This window comes from Choloepus didactylus, chromosome 10 (genome assembly GCF_015220235.1).
Source record: "Choloepus didactylus isolate mChoDid1 chromosome 10, mChoDid1.pri, whole genome shotgun sequence".
Classification (NCBI taxonomy): domain Eukaryota; kingdom Metazoa; phylum Chordata; class Mammalia; order Pilosa; family Megalonychidae; genus Choloepus; species Choloepus didactylus.
The window spans coordinates 129,301,021-129,322,281 of NC_051316.1; the positions used below are offsets into that span (position 1 = coordinate 129,301,021).

The 21,261-nt window shown below is 60.3% G+C and overlaps 1 protein-coding gene across 4 annotated transcripts in view; it reads left to right on the forward strand.

Annotated features, from left to right (window-relative positions):
* Positions 1–21,261, forward strand: part of VAV2 (vav guanine nucleotide exchange factor 2) — a 207,282-nt gene that overhangs the window by 128,670 nt on the left and 57,351 nt on the right. For all 4 annotated transcript variants that reach the window (XM_037797375.1, XM_037797378.1, XM_037797377.1 and 1 more), the window contains exon 4: positions 12,197–12,265. In XM_037797375.1, coding sequence (XP_037653303.1) covers positions 12,197–12,265 — 69 coding nt within the window. The remainder of the gene's footprint in view (positions 1–12,196; positions 12,266–21,261) is intronic.

The following is a 21,261-nucleotide window of genomic DNA, read 5'->3' on the forward strand; positions in this document are numbered from 1 at the left end:
TGGCCAGCTGTGGTGGGCTCGGCCGCTATGAATCTGGCCCTGGGTGTGGGAGCCACTGCCTGCACCCCCAGCACTGGCCCCCGCCCAGGATGCTGGGTCCCAGCGCCCGATCCCCACCCATGCGGCTTCGTTTGGGAGCACTTGATGGTATTTGATGGGAGAGAAAGGAATCCTGGAACTGTTCTCCCCAGTGCCCTGTCTATGCTGATCTGCTCCTCTTTCATTTTTACTTATTGTTTCATTTATTTAAAAGAAATTTAACATTCACGAACCCACCGATCAACCCGTGAGCTAGAACATTCTTGCTGCTGGGCACGAAGACGCTTCTGTCACCCACCCGGTGCTGTCCTGGCCCTGCCCCTCCACGCAGTCCTGGACTCGATGTTTCCGTGTCCTCGCTTGCTTCAGTCCGGTTTATAACCCGTGATGATGTCGTGTGCTGTGCTCCTGTAGTGGTGGGCCTTGGGGAGCGGAGAAGCACCCTGCTGTGCATGGCCTCTGGGGGCTTTTCCCCTCTGGGTTAGGGGCCGGGATGCGCCCTGGTGGGGGTCGCTTTCTGCCTCGGTGGGGCCCCGGCGCCCTGCCCCTCTCCACACCCCCTGCAGCAGCGGGCGTGGGGCTGAGCCGCGGCCTTCCCAGACGTCAGCTCCTCGGATCACACCTGGACCCGGGGAGGAGGCTTTTCACCCATTTCACAGAGGAGGAAGTGGGGCTCGGAGAGGGGCCTCTGGCCTGGGGTCACCCTGGTTGGTGGTGGCCTGGGGTTCCAGCCTGTGGTCCTCGGTGGGGGAAGCCAGCAGGGCATCTCTGGGGTCCCTTCCAGCCTCAGGTCCTCCCAGGGCTGCCACAGGGGCTGGGAGGTAGGTCTAAGGTTTTGCTAGTTGACCCTGGGGAGAGTGGGGTGTGTGCACTCCCTCTGGGGTCACTGGTGGGGAGACTGAGGCAGGCTGGCCCTCCAGCCCACAGCTGGAGCTGCTCAGGACAGAGGCTCTGTGGTGGCTCTGGCCCCGGCCCTCAGGGGTTTGGTGGCCACCAGAAGCTATGGTCCCACCATCTGGCAAGTTCCTTTTGCAGAACCTCCCTCTCCCACTTCCCCCCCATGGGGCCTGTTCTAGTTTGCTAATGCTGCCCTTTTGCAAAACACCAGAGATGGGTTGGCTTTTATAAAGGGGGTTTATTTGGTTACACAGTTACAGTCTTAAGGCCATAAAAGTGTCCAAGGTAACACATCAGCAGTCGGGTACCTTCACTGGAGGATGGCCAATGGTGTCCAGAAAACCTCTGTTAGCTGGGAAGGCACGTGGCTGGTGTCTGCTCTGGAGTTCTGGTTTCAAAATGGCTTTCTCCCAGGACGTTCCTCTCTAGGCTGCAGTTCCTCAAAAATGTCACTCTTAGTTGCGCTTGGGATATTTGTCCTCTCTCAGCTTCTCCAGAGCAAGAGTCTGCTTTCAATGACCGTCTTCAAACTGTCTCTCATCTGCAGCTCCTGTGCTTTCTTCAAAGTGTCCCTCTTGGCTGTAGCTCCTCTTCAAAATGTCACTCTCCGCTGCACGGAGTTCCTTCTGTCCGTCAGCTCATTTATATGGCTCCAGTGATTTAACTTAGACCCACCCCAAATGGGCAGAGCAACACCTCCATGGAAATTACCCAACCAGAGTTATCACCCACAGCTGGGTGGGGCACATCTCCATGGAAACACTTGAAGAATTACAATCCAATCAACAGATACCCCCGCCCACACAAGAGTACATCAAAGATAATGGAGTTCTGGGGGACGTCATACATTCAAACTGGCACAGGGCCCGGCACGCCTCTCCAGCCTGGGAATCCGGTGGCAGTCCTAGGTGCGGGGTGGGTCCTGTGCTGGTTTGAATGTATTGTGTCCCGCAAATGCCATTGTCTTTGTGGTCTTGTGTGGGGCAGACGTTTTTGGTGCTGGTTGGATTTGCTTGGAATGTGCCCCACCCAGCTGTGGGTGATGACTGATGAGATGTTCCCATGGAGGCGTGGCCCCACCCATTGAGGGTGGGCCTTGATCAGTGGAGCCATATAAATGAACTGACTCAAAGAGAAGGATCTAAGTGGGCTGTGAGTGACGTTTTGAAGAGGAGCAAGCTTGCTAGAGAGGAACGTCCTGGGAGAAAGCCGTTTTGAAACCAGAACTTTGGAGCAGATGCCAGCCACGTGCCTTCCCAGCTAGCAGAGGTTTTCCAGACGCCATTGGCCATCCTCCAGTGAAGGTACCCGATTGCTGAGGTGTTACCTTGGACGCTTTGTGTCCTCAAGACTGTAACTGTGTAGTGAAATAAACCCCCGTTTTATAAAAGCCTATTCATCTCTGGTGTTTTGCATTCTGCAGCATTAGCAAACTGGGACAGGTCCTGATGGTCACCCCGTGTCCAGCTTGGCTCTTTCCGGAACGGCAGCCCATACTGAGGGGCTGGGTGGGGTGGAGGCTGGGACCGGCCTCCCACGTCTGACCTGAGCTCCCAGATCCATCCTCATGGCCTCTGGGAGCGCCGTCCAGCCCGGCTGAGAGCCCAGTGCTCAGCCATCGACTCGTGATGCTTGCTGACGCTGGGGGGGAGGGGAAAGGTGAGCCCTGGGTTTGCCACCCCTGTCACCCATGGGCCCTCTCAGGACGGGGTGGACAGGGCCTCCGGGCTGACCTGTCCATTCGGTTCTCCAGGCGGGTCAGCCCTGTCCCCGTCGCTGTCAGTTCCTCTTGGGAGGCGGGAGGACAGCGTGTCAGGGAGGGGAAAGGTCTCGTCCTGGGTCCCCATTGGCTGGTGGCCGCACAGACCCTGGCTACCCAAGCAGGTCCCAGCCAGCTCCTGGCTCTGGAGCATCTGCTGGAGGAACGTCTGCTCTGTCCACGTTGACCTGGGGGTGCCTGGGACCCTCTGCTCTGTCCACGTTGACCTGGGGGTGCCGTGTGACCCCCTCCTCCGGTCTCCTCCGGTGCCTGAGCGGGAGGTGTGACCTCCACCCCGGTGCCAAGACGGGAACTCAGCCCAGCGCAGGTGTTTTGTCCGAGAGGCTGAGACGGCACAGCCCGGCTCTGCCACCACTGCCTGGGACGCCGGGTTTGGGGTCTCGGCCAGGACAGCCTGCGGGCGAGGCGTCAGGGGGAGGGATTCGGGAGCCGCCGGCCTCTTGCTTGGCTATCCCCAGGCCCTGAAGCCGGGAGAGTCGTCTCACCAGGGTACGGCAGTCAGTGTTGGTGAAGGAGAGGAGGGGGGCTTGTATTTCCAGGAGTGCCTGGGGGCCATGGGGGCCCTGGGGGGTGCTTTTCAGTCCACATTTGAAGCAAGGGTTGTGAGTTCAGAGCTGCCCTCGGGGCCTGTCGTGGGATCTGGGGCCCACTTGAGGGTATGAGAGGCCCTGGCTGGGCAGAGGGGCCTCGGGCTGGGGGTGCCCGATCTGGGGCCGACTGGCTTCGGGACGCTGGGCCTATCCTGCCCCCTGCCCCCAGCCTGTGTCCCTGTCTGTGAATGGGGCTCTGGCCCGTGACCCATCATTCTCGTCTCCCAGCACAGCACACCTGGGCTCGGTCACAGCTCCCGAGCACAAGGCAGGAGGACACCTGGATTCCTGAAGGCCGGGGCCCTGCCTCGTGCAGGGAGCTTGCCGTCGTTCTCTGCTTGAGGAGATGGGCACACATGGAGGCCCCTGCCCACAGGCTGGGAAGAGGGCCGTGTGGAGAGAGGCCGGATGCCTGCTCTGGGCCCATCCCAGCCTGTGAAGCGTCTCCCGAGGGGCCCGTGACCGTGTGGTCACCGCTCGCCCCCACATCTCCCTGCTCCCTGGTGGACACACGTCCTTTGTTCCATCCAGGCAGGGCCCTGGCAGCCGCTATGGGCCGTGAGGGTTTCCTGCCCAGCCCGGCTGGGCAGACCACCTCTGGGTAGAAACCAGATGGCATGGACCTGCTCACCGGGGGTGGGTGGGGGGCTGCTTGCTGGTGGGGGGTGGCCTGCTGCTGGGGGAGGGGTGGCTGTGCACCCCACCAGCCTTTCCACTCTGAACCTCTGCCCGCCAGTCTCCCTTGGGAGAAGCGTGTTGGGAAATTTAAAATTCTCCGCCTTGTTAGACTTTTGGGAACAAGGTCAGAAATAGCCTTGCTGGATTTGGGGGTTCCCTCAGGTCTTCTTCTGGGGGGCTCTATTATTATTATTCACCAACCCTGGCCACCCCCCATGCCTCCCTCACCACCACAGTGCTGGAACTTACCGCGCCTGGAGGCTGAGACCTTCCTACTTCTATACTGAGGTTGGGTTAAGACCCTGGTGGTAGCCCCCAGCCGGCCCAGTGTCACTGTGCTCTGGCCCCCCCAGCCCCCCTGCACCTACCTCCCTCACCCCTGCCCCAGCCCCCTCGAGCCCACAGCCCCCCAAGTGTGCCTGGCTGCCTCCTCCAGTCCCACCATCAGCCCCCACCCCCCCCCCACCCTGTGCACCAGGCCCCGTGGGTCCCCTGAGGCTGCCGGTTGGTCCCCGCTTTCCGGTGGGTCAGCCGAGGCTCACGGGGCCAGGGTGGTCAGGATTGCAACCAGGCAGGCCTGCGTCCAGGCTGGGTCTCTGCTTGGCTGTCCGAGCCAGCTCACCTGCTGCCTGCTGCAAGAAGCCTCCTGGTTTCCCCCAGGCCAGGACCACCCGCTACCAGTGCCTTCTCTCCTGCTCTCTGCCTTCTTGGCCCTCCTGGCATCCTCCAGCTCTGCGTAGCCTCTCCGGCAGGTGTGGGTCCCCCTCTCCTCTGACACAGTGTCCTCCAAGAAAAAGCCATGATTTTTTGGTTAGGGTGTGACCTTTGATTGGATGTTTCCGTGGAGGTGTGGCCCTGCCCGTTCAGCGTGGGCCTTGATTAGTTCACTGGAATCTTATAAAGGGGCCCACAAACAGAAGGACTTCAGAGCAGCAGCTGCTAAGAGGGCAAAACGCCCCAAGAGCAACATTTTGGAGAACGCGATTTTGAAATGCAACCTGGGAGCAAGCAGACACCAGCCACGTGCCTTCCCAGCTAACAGAGGTTTTCCGGACGTCAATGGATTTTCTCCAGTGAAGGTACCCGATTGCTGATGCCTCACCTTGGATGCTTCATGGCCTTAAAGCTGTAACTTGTAGCCAAATAAACCCCCTTCATAAAAGCCAACCCATTTCTGGTGTTTTGCAAACTGGCAGCATTAGCAAACCAGAACACACAGGGCGTTGCCTGAGCCGTGTGGGGACGGTGGTGGTGCAAGTGGGACGGAGAAACCTGCACTCCCCCCTAGTGTGACGGCCTGTCTGGCCCATGCTGGGTGGCAGGTTGAGAAAAGAATGTGATTGGTCAGCTTGTTTTGACTGTTGGGACCCTTTGGCCGGGGGGCTATTTTAATAGGGGAGACCCGGGGCTCCCAGGCCTCCCTGCCAGTTACAAGGCAGGCAACCCGGAGAGCCTCTTAATAAACGGCCCGCCAGGTCCTCCAGCCGCGGTGCTGGACGGGCCTTTAAAGTCTGGCTGGCCGTGTCTCCCTGGCAAGCCGGTGCCCCTAGCCCCTGCGCTGGGCCTGCTGCCCTCTCTCTGTGTCCCGAGCGTGGACCCTTGGCTTCTCAGCCCGGCAGGCCCTTCCTTCCTGGTGAGGTGCTGAGCCTGGGGGGCTGCAAGCCAAGCCTGGGCTGGGACCCCTCCCTGGGGTCACTCGGTGCTCACTCCTTTCCCCAGAAAACCACAGGCCCAGCTGCATGAGGGCACTTTTTTGGAGGTTCTCAGAGAAGCCCCAAGGGCGAGGCCAGGGCCTGGGGTCTCCCTCCTAGAGCTGGGCTCCTGCTGCTCCTCTCCCTGATGCCTGGCCCAGGGTGAGTGCCCAGTGAACCCCGGGTGGCTGGGTGGCCGGGGGAGGGACGAGCAGGCTGTCTGGAAGGAGGGGCCTTGCCCTCTCTGCTCCTTGCTCGGGCCTTTGGTTGCAGGAACCCCGAGGTCTCTGTCCTCGAGCCAGTGACCCCTGCTCATGCTGGGCCAGGGGTAGCCATAGTCCTGCCCAGGTATGGCCATGCCTGGTGCAGCATTGGACGCTGAAGGCAGACCTCATTTGAGGGCGTGTGACATGGGGGTGCTCCTTGGGGAAGCAGGGGTGCAGGCCTCCCACCCCTGTGCATTGGGGTGTGAGGAGGCCTGAGGTGGGGGGTGGCTGAAAGAGCAGGACAGACCCCACTGGAGTCTCCCGGGCACGTGGCAGCTGCTGTTTCCTGTGTGGGCATCCACTTAATTCCCTCGGGGTGCGGGTGAAAAACGTGGCTTCCCAGAAGCCAGGCTGAGGAGATGCGTTCTCAGGACGGGACCGATGGCTAGGAGGACACAGCAGCTCCTGGAGGACTGGAGGGTGACTGGCGGGGTGGCCGTGCTCCCTGGCTGACCCACTGCCGTTCCTGGGCAGATGCAGTGCCACCGGACTCATTTTCCCTTCCCTCCTCTTCTGAGGAGTGGATTACCTGTGCAAGGTGACGTTTGGCTGTGTCCTTGAGCCACGCATGGGGGAAGCTGAGAAATCAATAGAGGGACGGTGGGATGTGGGTGACAGTTGGTGGCTGGGGACAGAGGGGTGGAGGCAGAGCTTGTTGCAAAATGACCCCAGAGTCGCAAGCTGCTCCAAACCCTGTCCTAGGCTTTAAGTTACAGTTCCAACGTGATCCCAGAAATTGCTGAAGTGCTCTCTGTGCAAATGTGTCTCCCCAGTGTTCAGTGAGGGTCTGAGCTGCAAAGCCTCCACTGAGGGGTGACTTGACTTTGATTTCTCATAAGCCCACCTTGAAAGTGCTTCTTCATATCCAACCTCGAGGCTGCCATTTGCCGTGGTTCCAAGGGGAAGGAGCAGCTTGAGAATATCTGGCAGCCACCTGCCTGTCCCCCCATCTATTCACCCTCTAATCCAGCCAGTCATCCACCTGTTCATCCTTCCAGCCACCCACCCAGCCACCCACCTGTCTTCCTGTCCGTTCAGTCATCCACCCGGCAACATGTCCACTCACCCATGCACCCATGAATCCAGCCACCCGCCCACTTGTCCACCCATCTACTGACCCATCGTCCCAGCCACCCAGCCACCCAGCCACCCATCCATCCATCCATCCATCCATCCATCCATCCATCTATCCTTCCTTCCATCCATCCATCCATCCATCCATCCATCCATCCTCCCATCCATCCATCCATCCATCTATCCTTCCTTCCATCCATCTATCCATCCATCCATCCTTCCATCCATCCTCCCATCCATCCATCCATCCATCCATCCATCCATCCTTCCTTCCATCCATCTATCCACGCATCCATCCTCCCATCCATCCATCCATCCATCCATCCATCCATCCATCCTTCCTTCCATCCATCTGTCCACGCATCCATCCTCCCACCCACCCATCCTTCCATCCGCCTGCCCACCCATCCCGTCCTCCCTCTGCAAGGCCCTGTGTGAGGCATGGGTGGGCCCAGGTTGGGAGGAGGGACAAAGCTTCCCGCTTGAACCACGGCTTACACTGGGCCTTTCAGGGTGATAGGAATTGGGTGACTGGGCTGGCGAAGTGTGGGACAGAGGCAGAGGAAAGAGCACGCACAAAGGCTGGAGGTGGGAGTGGGTGCGGGGGAGCAGGGCGAGAGGAGGCCGGGGGTGGCAGTCCCGTCCTGTCCCGCCTCGGAGCCGGCCCACAGCCAGGGTGCCAAGGCCCGCACCAGCGCTGGGAGGCTGCCGCCCTCCCCTGCCCCCCTCACCCTGTCTGTAACTTGTCTTTGTTTAGCTGTAGCAGAAGTTAATTGGATTTGCAGTTCCATTCTGAGGGGGATTTGTGGCTTCAAGTAGGGATCTTAGAAGGAAAGTAGTAAAGGCTCTGGATAGTTCCGGCTTGAACACTCCTGTTTTATCTCTGTCGGGCAGGGCGGGTGAAGGAGATGGCACGGAGGGCTAAACCAAGACTCTAAAAAAGACCTGGAAAGGGGAAATTATATGAAAATCATGTACACAAGACCAGTTTTTTTTTGTTTTTTTTTAAGAGCCAAACAATTTGAAATAACTATTGAATCTTGTTTTCGTGAACAGCAACTTTCTATTGAATGGAAGGAAACAAGATAGCGAAACAGTCATGGATAATGAGGTGTCAGAAGTTTATTTTCTTGGGTCATAGAAAATAGCCGGGCTGAGGATGCTGATAGAAATGAGAAATGGCAGCTACCATTTCTTGGGTCCTGCTGCGTGCACAACCCTCTACCATCTTAGAATTGCTTGTTACAACAGCCTCACGAGGAGGATACTGCTATCTCCATTACTCAGGAAAGAAAACCGCAATTCAAGCAGTTAACCTTATGTTCAGGTTCACAGAGCACACAGGGGGTCCTGGGATTCAGACCTGCCTTGGCCTAGCTCCAAAGCCTTCCCTCTCCTTTCCGGGCTCTGCCTCCGCTTGGCAAGGCAGGGGGATTTCATCCGAATCAGGGCCGATGGAGGGATAGAGCCAGCTGTGTTAAGGAAGACAGTATCGGGCTTCAAGGATCGGAGTGCAGTGGTTGATTGGTGATGTCTGCCTGGGCACAGGAGGAGTGGACAGTGGCATGCGTGCCCCGGATTCGCTGTCTCTGAGCTGGAAAGTGGAAGCAAGCCCTTGAGAGGCTTCAGCTCATAAAGCAGAAGACAGACGCACCCCTCACTGTTAGAAAATCCAAATGCAGGTCCAGAAATAAAATTGCTTTGGTCTTGAGTGTGGTCCCAGCATGATGACTTATATTTTAAAATATTTGGGAAAGGCACAAACGCTGGACCACTTTGCCTCAGTGAGCCCATGTCCCTGCACCTATGGGTCCTCCCTGGCCTGGGAAGGGGCTGCGCTCTGCCACAAGGATGTGTAGGTGGAGTCTGGACTCCTGGACGGAGGAGGCCAGAAGGCCCCCGGAGACCCTCCTTCTTAGGGCCAAATAATATTCCACCAAGCGACACAGCCACTGCCTCTTGGCTATCCGGAGCCACTTGGAGGAGTGAGGACCCAGGACCTCGGTGGGGCAGGCACAGTTGCCCCACGCCCCGTGTAATGAGCCGTCCCCCGTGCTAGCAGCAGTTCCCCCTTTCTGCCACAGAGCCTGGGGTGCAAACGCCTTGTTGCCCGGGCGCAGGGGCCCTGATGATTTGCTCTGGTTAAAGGAAACAAGAAAAACATGTTCATTGTGGGCGAGTTGGAAAACACAGAAGAAAACATTGATCCTGAATCTCCTAGAAGTTGCGCTGTGTGTGTGTGCTTGTGCGTGTGTGCAGGTGCTTGCATTTCTGAATTTTTTCATCAGAATTGAGAATGTGCCACTTCCAGACGTCCTGGAGCCCCTCCCGCGTCCTTACCTGTTCCCTGGGCTCGCCCCCCATCATGGGCAGGTGGCAGGCAGGCACCTGTGTGTGTTCTGGCCCCTGCTGCTGGGTTTGTGTTTGCTTCCAGGATCTGCGCTCACACCTCACCGCAGCGAGTGTCCTTACCGAGTGTGCTCGTACGTCTCTGCCCACTTCCCAGGGTGGGCTTCCGGAAGCAGACGCGCCGAGCAGCCCTCTGGTGCCTGCTGCCGGGCTCCTCGGTGTGACATGGGCTGGTTTCCTGAGCCTTTACCTGCCCTTCGTATTAGATTCGAGGCGATGCTTCATCAAGCTTTATATTCTTTTTTCCCTCTCCAAATTCTGTACCCAAGTGCACATGATAATTTGCTCCATGTCATTTTATACCCCTCATGGTTTTATAGGCTATGCATGGGTTTTTTAACTTAATCGGCCACGGCTTGGGGGTGACACGGAGCTCCAGTGGGTATGTGGGACCACTGATGGGGCTATCTGCCTGGCCACTCAGAGCTGGGGTACCTTGCGGGTCTGTGCAGAACCGGGGGGCCCTGGTCTCAGTGGGACCCCTTGCCCTGGGTTGCAGGTGGAGCCTGGCTGGCAGAGGCTGCACGTCAGCCCAGCGCCTGCGAGATCCTGGTGACAGGTTTCCCTCCCGACGCACACACCGAGGCTGCAGGAAGCTGTTTGCTTTAATAAAGGAGTGTTTCTCATTTGCTCTAGAGATGAGTCGACCTGCCTGGACCATTGCTTCCGACCGAGCTGGGACCCCCTCTCCCAGCAGCCTGTGCTGTGCCTCTCCCGCCCCGTCCCCCCTCCGCCTGCCAGCCGTGGCATTTTGGGCTCTGCTTGTGCAGAGGCCGCTCTGCTTGCAGCCACAGCCCACTGTCTGAGAAGAAAGGAGCACAGCGGTGCTGTGTCTGCTCGGCTCGGGCATGTGCTACCCCTCCACAGGGGCCGAGGGCCCTCCTGGAGGCAGGCCTGGGTGCAGAGCCAGCGGGCTTCACGCACATCCTCAGCCCTCGCCCACAGGTGTCTCCCGGGGGTGCTGAGCAGGCTCTCGGCCTTGGCGGTGGCAAGGGGAGGCCCTGGGACCTTGGTGCACGGGAGCACAGCCCCTCCTGCTCCCCCCACCCCTACCCAGATCGCAGGGTTGACAGAAACGTGCCGTGTCCCGCGTGTGGGCACCCTGCCCGCTGCTGCCCTGCCTCCTTTGCCCCCCTGTCTTCGGGGGTCCAGGTCACCTTCATTTTACAGACTTGCCAATGGAGGCCAGAGGCGAGGCCCAGCTTGCCAGGGGCAGAGCCGGATGCCACCTGGTCGTCTCCCCGTCTGCCCCCACACCTGGGCAGCGAGGGTGGGTGTCCGCCCCCTTGATAGGGTGGGGCGTGAAGCCCAGGGACAGTCTGCATAGTGATGGGTGCGGGCCGAGCCCCTCACAGCCCCTCAGCGAGCCCCCATTTTCCCCTCCCTCCTGGGTGTTCTTGACCTGCTGGGATGCCTCTCCACCCACACCTGTCCACCTGCCAGTGTGGCCCCAAGCTTTCCTCAGAGGTGTCATGGGACGTCAGAGTCAGCAGGGGTACAGGGCATTCCCCAAACACAGAACAGCAAGATTTTCACGGAGAAAGGAAACACAGAGCGTCTCCGGGCCAGATGAGCTTGGGGCTCACGGTCCACTGTCTCTGTCACTTTGGGAGTCTCAGCAATGTTCCCACATAAAAGGCACTGACAAGTCCTGCTGCAGAGATACCCTGTTTGCTTACTCCAGTGCACCCCACTCCTCCCAGCCTAGGAGCCCCAGGCTGCCGTCTGTGGGGGCAGGGGTCCCAGGGGTCTGGAGCGAGAGGGGCGTGAGCCCATAATGCTCCTGGTGGAGAATCCACTGGCGTGGGGTGCTGGGGGGTGGGCTGCTGCAAGATCCCAGCAGGAAAATGTGTGGCGAGGGCTGCACTGGGCTTAAAGGCCGAGCCAGTGGTGGTTCAGGGCCAGGTCACCAGGTCTCGGGGACAGGGGAGATGAAGAGGAGAAGGATGTAGGGAGCTGGGAGGAGTGGGGGCATGGCCAGTGGAGTGGACACCAGGCTGGCGGTGTCCCAGCAGGAACCCATGTTTCTGGGGGTGGCTGTGGCCGGCTGGGTCAGATACCACTGAGGGGCCTGCTGGGGGCTCAGGCCGAGAACTGTCCCCGACGCAGCCACGTGGAGGCCCCTGCCACCCTGGTCGAGAGCAGTTTCAGGCTGGTGGGGGTGACCGTGGGACGGCGTGTTCAGACCCCTGGGCACTGGGGCAACTGGCAGCCTGTGGGGTGCCACTGGGGCGATGTGGGAGGGAGGGAAGTGGGGGCTGTGGGGAGGGAGGGCTGGTTGGCGCAATGCCCTGGGGATGTGCAACCCCCCCACTATGGCCCGCCCCTGCTGGCCCGTCCACCAAGGACACTCTGAGCATAGGGCTCTTCACTCTCTCTGGGGTGTGCCCCCGAGGCCCTGTGGCCCTGGGCTTGTTCCCTGCTGGCATCCCCTCCTGCTTCCTCTCCTCCTGGCAAAGGGGGCAACGCCACACGCCATCCTGGGGTTCCCCTCACATGTGACTCATACCTGTACGAAAGCATTTCACCGTGCCGGACCCAGTTCCTGCATTTTCCCTGCGGGGTGCTGAGGCCCGGAAAGGGGGGCAGGCTCTGGTGTCTGGGGAGTTGGCTGAGCACTGAGCCGTGTGCCCGTGCCCGGCTGCACCTTCCTCCCTCAGCCCACCTGCAGGCCCAGAGCCCGCAGCACCTCCTTCCCGGGCAGACGGGCAGGCCCGGCAGTGCGGCCTGGGCCCGGGAGCTGCCGCCTCACCTCTGCCTTCTCTCCCGCAGGCCTTTCCCCTCCGAGGAGACCGCCGAAAATGACGACGACGTCTACCGCAGCCTGGAGGAGCTGGCTGAGTAAGGAATCGGGTGGGAGATGGGGCTGTGGGTGGGTGGGTGTGGGGGTCAGAGGGACGGACCAATGGACAAATGAGGCTCGTCCGGCGGCTCGCAAGAACGCGTGGCCATCAGAACCCAGGCAGGGCCAGCCCCCAACTGTTCCCACCCACAGCGGGTCGCGGTGTGGCCCTTCCACCCCAGAGAGGCTTCTGGAAGTAACCACCAACCCCCGACCTTCTAGAAGGCTATGCAGCAGCTTTGGAAGCTGCCACGGGAGTTGATCCACTGGCCAAGTCGGCTTCCTGCTAAGGTCTGTCCTTGGCGGGGGCTGTAGGGGCTGGTGCTCAGGGGGTCTGGGGTGGGGGCTGGCGTTCGGGGTTCTGTCCCCCGACCCACCCTGCATAGGGGGATTTGCACCTGGCTCGCCCTCAGATGCCACATTGGAGAGGGGGCAGAGCTGGTATTTCCAGAAGCAGAGGACCCGCCTCAAAGAAAAGATGTCTGTGGGTTCAAGGTTGTCTGTGGCCCGAGGCAGGTGAGGGTCTAGACTGGGGTGAGGGGTGGGGAAGCCACAGCCCCCCCCCCCCTTGGCCCACCTTTGCTTGCCTCCCGGTCTCTCCTTCCTTTCTTGGGTGCCCTTCCTGGTGCTTTCCTTTTGTGTGGCCACAGAGGCTGAAGCGTCCCTGGGCTGGATTCTTTCTAAAGAAAGCTCAGAGATGGAAGCTGGGGAAGGGGCTGTGGGGGGACAGGGGATGTCGGGGTGCCCCATCCTGCAGCCTGAGGCCCAGGGGTGACGGGCGTGCTCGGGCCCTGGGGCTGTCGCCGGGGGTGCCTGCCCTGCCCGTACCGCAGCCCCTGGCTGATGGCCCTCCTGTTTCACTGCAGCGTGTTCTTTGTTCCCGGAGAGGCTGTGTGTTCCCCCCGGGAAGCTCTAACTGAATTGCTTTCCCTCCATCTCAGGCCCAGGTGGAGAATAAGATCCACCGTCGAGCCAGAGCCCGCGTTTGCCGGGGGGCTGCTGTGGTGGGGTGCTGGGCTGGGCTCTGGCCACCTTGCTGCTCACCCTCCAGGGCTGCCTCTGGGGTAGGTGGGCCCTGGGCAGATAGATTTTGCAGGATCCTGGTCTGTATGAGCAATCTGAGCCATCCACAAGGCAGCATGGCAGCTCTGTTCTGGCAGCCGGATCTTGTACAGTCCTGTGACAGATCCCACACAGCCTGTCGTGGTGCCTGCTGCCCACTTGCCTGGCGGGCACCGGACGTTCACAGGGCCCTCCCTGGGACAGCCCCACAGGGCAGGTGCAGGGGTCCTGGGGCATCTGGTCAACCCCACGTGGGAGAAGTGGGGCCTGGGGTCCACACAGATCCCAACAGGGCCTGGAGCACCCTGCCTGGGGGCCACTGCCCACCCCGACCTGTCCCGGAATTGGAGGGGGCTTAGGAAATGCTGCCTCCCAGGACACGGGGTCTCCTGAGGTGCAGGGTCCGGATCGGGGGCTGCTCACCACAGCCCCCTAAGGGGGTTCTGCCCTTCCATTTGGAGGTGAGGAACCCAAGCGCAGAGAGGGGGATTCTGGAAGGGGGTCCCAGAGGGAAGCTGGACCCATCCGCCCACCCTCCTTCCCCCTCACTGGATCTGCCCCCCGCCCCCCGCCTCCCTGCCGTGGCACCCCCACCCCCCCCCATCTGCCGCATCCCTGCTTGGGGCCCCCCCCCCCGGGAGGTCTCATGCTGCATTCATCCACATCAGGATTTCCTTCCTTCCACACCCCCCGCAGAGCCCCCCACCCCAGTTCAGCCTTAAGGCCGCTTTCTGTCGCATGTGCCATAATTAGGGGGTGAAGCCCGGGAGGTTCCTGAGGTCAGACCCTCGTCTTGCCCATCGGCAGCACCCCTTCCAGCCACTGTACCGATGGCAGTGATGGCCAGTGGCACTCGCAGGGCCTTTGTGGGGGGCCAGGCCTCGTCATAGCCATTTGGTGAGATTCGTGCCCATTTTACAGAATAGGAAACTGAGGCCCGGAGAGAGGAAGCCACCAGCTGACATCGCTCAGCTAGTGAGAGGCAGAGCAGCGATGCGACCCCTAGCGTGTACCCTAACCCCTCCTCCAGGTGAGGCTGATGCTCCCCAAAGCCTGGGAACCCCTCCTGGTGGGAAAGCAAGGGCGACATGCGCCTCGTCTCTTAAGTTCCCAACTCAGAGTCGGGGGGCAGAGCCCTCCAGAAACACCCCTCCACCATCAGCAGAGACAGAGGGCTCAGGAGGATGGGGCCACAGGGGCCCTGGGTGGCCTTGGGCAACTGCTTGGCTCGTGTCTCGGTGGCTGAGCTGGGATGCGCCCAGCGATGGCAGGGCCCTGGCAGCCTGGCTTGTCTGAGGGGGCAGGAGCTGCGCCTTCGGTTCTGTGGCTCCCTGCAGGACGAGTGCCCCTGTCCCCATTTTCTGCCCACCATGGTGGTGACTGGTCTCTTGAATGGAAACATAAAATGGAGCTCCTCTCTCATGGCAAGGCTTGTGCAGGGGACGTGTGGCTTTGTGCAGTCAAATAGCGTCATTCTGTGACTTTCAGACTGAACCTCCTTAATCCAAAAGTTCCTCAAGGCGGCAGCTCCTGCAGATGTGAATCATAAATCGAGGGGAGGGGAATGAATTTGAACCTTTAACTTGCAAGTTGGTCCCAGTGGCTCGAGTTTAATAAATTTTTCATGCTTTGTTTTTCTCCTCCTTTTGCTGAAGGGTGAGATTTCTTAGCATCCTGTCCCCACGGACATGGGATTGATATTTAACCATTATGGCAATTTGAAAAGCACAGAAAGGCCGTTTCTTACCTGGCTCTGTTTGGGGAGAGGACTCAGCTGTGACTTTTCATGGCTGGGGCTGGGGACACGGCTCCACTCTGGAGCCAGGCTGTGGTCAGGGAGCCGAGAGTGACCCTTTGAGCAGAGCAGATGGGGTCTTTCCTCTGGGCTCGTGGCCAAGTGGCCAGATTTCTACTCGCTTTGTGTTTCTAGAGTGTTCCCCCAGCTCGCCCAGGGCCCGGCCCTCCATACCTTTCTCAGGGAAAGTCAGATGTGGCTCCCCACACTCCCGGCAGCTGGTGTGGTCCCTCGGAGATGAGTGGCCCAATCCGTGTGCGTGTTCATTCAGTCATTCACTCAGTCATTCATTCCTTCAGTCATCATCCAGTGACTTAGTGCGTTCAGGGGCCAGGAGCTGGACATACAAAGGCAGATGAGACACATGGAGAGGGGTGGGAGCTGCAGGGCAGCTCCAGCCTGCCGGGGCTGTGGCGTAAAGCAGCAGAAGTGTCCCAGCTCCCATTCTGGGGGCCAGGAGTCCAAAATTGAGGCATCACAGGGACCTGCGGGGTGGGGGCCTGTCCTCACCACTTCCAGCTTCTCATCTCTGCTGGCTGACCTCAGCCTTCCCTGCCCGTCCTTGGCCGTCCTTGGCTGGCAGCTGCATCACTTCCGTCGTCACTTGACCGTCATTGGTCTGCGAGTGTCTCTGCTCGCTCTCCCCTTCTGATAAGGACCCCGTTGGGTCAGGGCCACCCTCCTCCATGTGGCCACACCTCCACTCACCACATCTTCCAAGAACCTATTTCCAAATAAGGTCCCACCGACGGGTCCTGGGGGTATCAGTAATTGAACGTAGCTTTTTGGGGGGCATGTTCAACCTTTAACCGGCAGTTTCGGGGCAGGGTGGTGGCAATGAGAGAGGCAAGCGTGGCTGCCCCTGGCCTCCCCGAGGGACCCACCCCAAACCTGCCCTGGGGTATCTGGAGCCTGCACTGAGGAAACCCCCACGTCACTTTGGGGGGCACTGAGGGCTCGGCAGCTCCAGCCTCAAAACGCTGCTCCAGTGTGAAATCCACCAACTATCACATCCTGAATTGCCCAAGTGTCCATCTGTCCTGCTCCCTCCATACGCTTGTTGCCAAAGCTGTTGGACAGGCCTGGGTTTGAGGCTCGGCTGTCGTGTCCTGCTTGTGTGGCCTCTGGCAAGTGACCTCCGCTTGCTGAGCCTCAGAATCCTCACCTAGAACCCAGCCCTGTTGGTACCTGCCTCGCGGGGTTGTTGGGAAGATGGGACATCTCGCAGGCAGTGTGGCGGGCCTGGTTCCGGCTGTGGGGGCCTTTCCTGCTGGCCCCTCCGCCACAAGCATGGCTCATCCCCCTGGTTCCCAAATGGCCTAGCACAGCCCCGTCCCCTGGAAATGGAACGAGGGCTGCGCATGTAATTTAAAGTTTTCTAGTAGCCACGTAAAAATAGAAATAGGTGAAATTAATGTAAGGTTATGTTTTATTTAACCCAGTATGTCCAAAGTACCCAGCGTGATCCATCTGAAACAGCGAGATTCTTTCCGCCCACTGTCTTGAACACCGTGTGTCTCCCGCACTCAGAGCCTGCCTCAGTGGCCCCTCCAGGCCCGGGTCTCAGTGAGCGGCTCCAGGGCTGGACGGCGCGGGCGCCCGGGGCTCACGGTTTCCTCCAGAAGCCATCTGAGGCCCCAGTCTAAATGGATAACACCCAGCTAGAATTATTTTCTCAAGAGCTCTAAGCTCATTTTTGAGATCAATGAATAATGTATCATCAAATAATAAGAGCAGCTGGTTGGAAGAATTAGCACAAAAATATTGCCACTTAAAAAATGCTTTGTCAAGCAAAATAAGCCCAGGAGGAGAGGGCTGTTTTTAAATTGCTCAACATACCTGGCATTTGCGTAATGGCTTATCCCTCCCCTGGACTCCGTCTGTCCGTCTGTCCCTGGGAGCCTGGCAGAGTGAGGCTCCTCAGCGCTGGCACCTGCCCGGGGCTCCCCACCTGCACAGGCTTGGAGCCCAAAGAATCCCACGTGCCAGGCAGTGGAATCTGAGCGGGAACGTGCTGAAGAGCGGGGAAGGGTGTGGCAGCCGAGGAACAGCCTGTGCTAAAGGGGAGCACGCCCTGGTGCTTCCAGGAATGGATGGTCAGGGTGCAGGACCAGATCGCACGGGCCCCCCCCATCTCAGAAACGTGGCTCGGGACCGCTCCTGTGGAGGTCTGCCACATCATGGGGTGCAGCGAGTGCCAGCAAGAAATCAGAGCTGTCGGCTCTCTGGGGACCATGTGGGGGGCCACCCCTCCAGGTCCCACGTCCCATGTCGCAGTGCCTGGGTCACTCCCGGCCCAGGTGTGTTCTGGTGATGGTGGATGCCAACCTTGGGGAGCAGGGACGCCTCCAAATCAGGCTTCGCCACTGCAGAGGGGAGGCTCAGCCGTCCACCCCAGCTGGGCACGGTGACAGGGGGCAGTGCTTGCTCGGCCCCATGGGCCTCGGAGCGCTCCCTGCCTGGCCCTCAGCTTGTGGCCGTGCTGGGTTCCTCTTCTGCTCCCTGAGCCCGGGGCCGTCAGCTCCAGCCTGGGGGCGGGGGCTCTGGGAGGCCCTGAATCGAGAAGGGTGGGGAGGCGGCACCCAGGTTCCGGGGGACGGAGCTGCAGGGTCCCATCCGGGCTCGGGGGGGGGGGGGCTGGCACAGCACCTGGAGCCCCCTCCGTGGTGTTGACGGAGCGCCCTGACGCTGACCTCAGCGTCCCCCTGCCCGGCCTCCCATGCTGCCCAGCGAGGAGGGTAGAGCCTTGGGCCTGGGGACCGCTCCTCGCCCTGACCCCTGCATCCGGGCAGCCCGGGAGCGCCCTGGCTCTGCCAGTTACCAGTTCCTGGGGGTCGCATCCGTTTCAGGCCACCGGCATGAGGTCACTGACCGCCAGGCAGCCAGACCCACCCCACGAGCTCCGGTGCTCTGCCGGCTCCCACACCTGCTGCTGCCCGTCCCCTGCACACGTTCACGGGGGCGTCAGAGCAGCCGTGCCGCGGGGCCTCCCCCTTCCCAATGTTTAGCTTTGGAACTCGGTTTTCTATGCTTTGGAACAAGATTTCCTGCTTAAAACTAGGCTGTAAGTGGCCAGGGAGTTAGAGAGCGTCTCACCTCTGGCTGTGGGCATCTCCCAGCACAGCCCTGCTCGGCATCTGACCTGGGTGGCAGGTGGTGTGGGGCCCTCGGCCGTGGGAGCTGGGGACATGCTGTGGGTCCCTCTCTGCAGAGCAGAGTAACAGGCCGGCTGGCTCCCAAGGCTGCCCCCAGGCTTAGAGATGCCAGGAGGGCCTGGCAGGAAGGATGCAAAGGCTCTGCCGCCACGGGCTCCCCGCTCCCAGCCGGCCCAGCTCCAGAGAGCCTTGACCAGGAAGTGTCCAGTGCCCCTTTGTAGGGAGAAGTGAAGACGGGGCAGCCGTGTCCTGAATGCTGGGGACGGGAGGGAGAGGCCAGGCCCCGGCCCCGAGCCGGCAGCTTGGATGCGATGGCTTTCTGTCCGGCCGTGCCGAGACGCTGGGCACCCGGGGGCCAAGTGCCACGACCCAGGCCCGGCCTTGCCTCGTAGCCTTCCTCTGTCCTTCCATGGGGCTGCCCGCTGCCACACGGCCCTTCACAGGGCTCTCCACGGGTGCAGACGCTGTGCCTGTTTTCTGTGGAAATGGTAGAAGTGAAGTCGTGGGTCCCCTCGGCCCTCCCGGCGATGCCCGGTTACCCCAGGCCAGTGAAACCCCCTCTCAGGTCCCCAGGCCCCACGCCCCCTGTCTCTGAAATGAAGGCATCAGATCAGCCGGTCTGGATCCCGTCGACCTCAAAGAATCCACACTGTCATGATTTAGGAGACTGCGGTGTCACATCGACTTCACTTTCCTCGCAATTGAAATGATTTTCGGGCTTAAACAGGCATAATCGTGACACAACAGGGAATGTGATTTATCCATAAATGTATCGCTGCCTGGTTTATGGTGTCATAAAATGACTCCACGGTTTTAAATGTGTCATGTTTGCATTGTTGAGATAATGTTTTTAAGGTGCACAAAATGTAAGAGGAGCTTTCCTGCGTCGGCGCTGCCTTCAATTAGGCTTTGACGTCTTCTCGGAAGCTGCTGTTTCCTTCTCCGTGGGAGAGGGCTGGGGGCACGGACACTGGGGGGTGGGGGCTGCTGGTGTCCTTCCCGTGCTGGCAGCCGAGCCGGCTGATGGCGGGGGCAGCGGGAGGCAGAGGAGGCAGGTGGGGGTGCGGGCCCAGGGTTGCCAAGGTGTTCTCTGGCTCTGCAGTCGTTGCTCGAGGCTCCTCCAGGGCCGGGGCCTCAGCTCCAGCCTTGGCCAAGCCGGTGGTGGCCGGGGCTGTGTGGCCTCTGCCCTCCCACAGCCCTTCCTGTCCAGGCCCGGCTGCTCCCCTGCCGTCCGATCCATCATTTTCACAACAAACGCTTAGGGAACACCCCCCAGGTGCCTGTCTTGCCAGGTACAGGTGGAGGTGCCACCTGGGCTTCTCCCCACCCCAGGCGGTGGGTCCTGGGGGGTCAGTGGAGCGGGAGCTCTGGGAGGGCCGGGGGGCTGGGCTGAGGCAGTACCTGCACGGGCAGCTGCGTCCAGCACTTACCACATCTCTTGCCAAGGTGAGCCCTGCAGGCGGGTCCCGGAACCTTCCCTTCGGCTGGGTGGGGGGTGGAAAGGCGTGAGAGGTGGGGACCCCTGACTGAGGTCATGTGGCAGCTAAGGGGGTTCAGAGACCTGAACCCAGGTCAGCCCAGGCCCCCTGCCCCCTACCCCCTATGCGGGGTACCTGACAGAGCCCTGCCCCTTGCCCACCAACCTACAACTCGGACGCTGTCTGCCGGACCCTGCAGTTCTCACCCTTAAAGCCCTTTTGGCACCCACTTGTGTTACCAAGCAGCATCCATGGGGTCACCTTGACAAGCAAGGAGGGCAGGAAGACTGCCTGGAGGAGGTGTCACTTGAAGTGCATCTCAGAGGGCACAGATTTGCCAAAATGGCAGTCACCCCCTTTCCTGGGGCTGGGCTCCTGGGAGGGGCTGGACCCTGCCACGTCAGCCATCAGGATCCCAGGTCTGGTGGTCCTGGTGTTTCATCTGTCGAGGACACCCCCCCCGCCCAAACCTTGCCCCGTGGCCTCGATGAGCTCCGCGAGGTCCCTGCCCCCGGGAGGCGGCTGCAGGACTGGCCAGCCGAGGCCTGCGCATCCAGCCCCATGCCTCGTGCTGGCGGTGGAGCCCACTGCCCCGGCCCCGGTACCAGGACAGGCTCCGGTCGCTCTGTGGGCCTGGGGCTTCAGGGACCCTGAAACTCTGCGCCCGGACCCCCAGACCCTCCAGAAGGGCCGAGTTTGTTCACCCTCTGCCCTGGAGAGGATGAGGGCTCCTTCAGGATGAAGCAGGTGCCCTGCTCCTGCCCGGCCTGGCTGAGGGTTCAGACACCTGCGGCTGGCAGGGACAGCACAGCATTTACCTGGATTTCATCGCCCGTCCCTGCTCACGTGCCTTCTGTCCAGCACCAAGGCAGCCACGGCGAGTCGTGTGGCCAGGCCCCGCGGTCTCTGCAGGAGCCCAGCCTGGAGGGAAGTCCGGAAGGTGCGTGCCTTCACCTGGGCGCTCTCCAGAAGGAGAGGGAACCCCGGGCTCAGACCGGAGAGGCTGACGTTTCGTCTGATAAGGGCCTGTCCATGTGGCTCTCCCGAAACTGCCCTCTGGGACCCCACAGGGATAAAGACTTGACCTTTTAAATGCTCTTTCTTGCGTCCAGCACAGTCCTGACATACAGTAGATACTTAAAAAGTTTTGCTTAAATCATATTGTTTGAAAATGAATAAGCGTAATGTGGGTTTTTTTTTTTAAGTCCCTCATATATGTAATACCTGCTAGAGGGAATGTCAAACTCCTATTCATCCTATAAAACCCAGCTCAGGGTCACCTCCTCCAGGAAGCCATCCCCAACCCAGCCAGGCTTCAGAATCATGTGCCCCTTCCCCAGATGCTTCAAAAGTGCAATAGGATTACCTCCATCACCACGTTACCACTTTCTTCCTGGGTTTGCTCCTTGCTCCCTCTGAGGGCGTCCCTAAAGGAGGAGGGTGCGGAGGGGACAGATAACTTGCCGTGAGCCTGGCTCACTGGTGGACGAAGTGCCGGAGCTCAG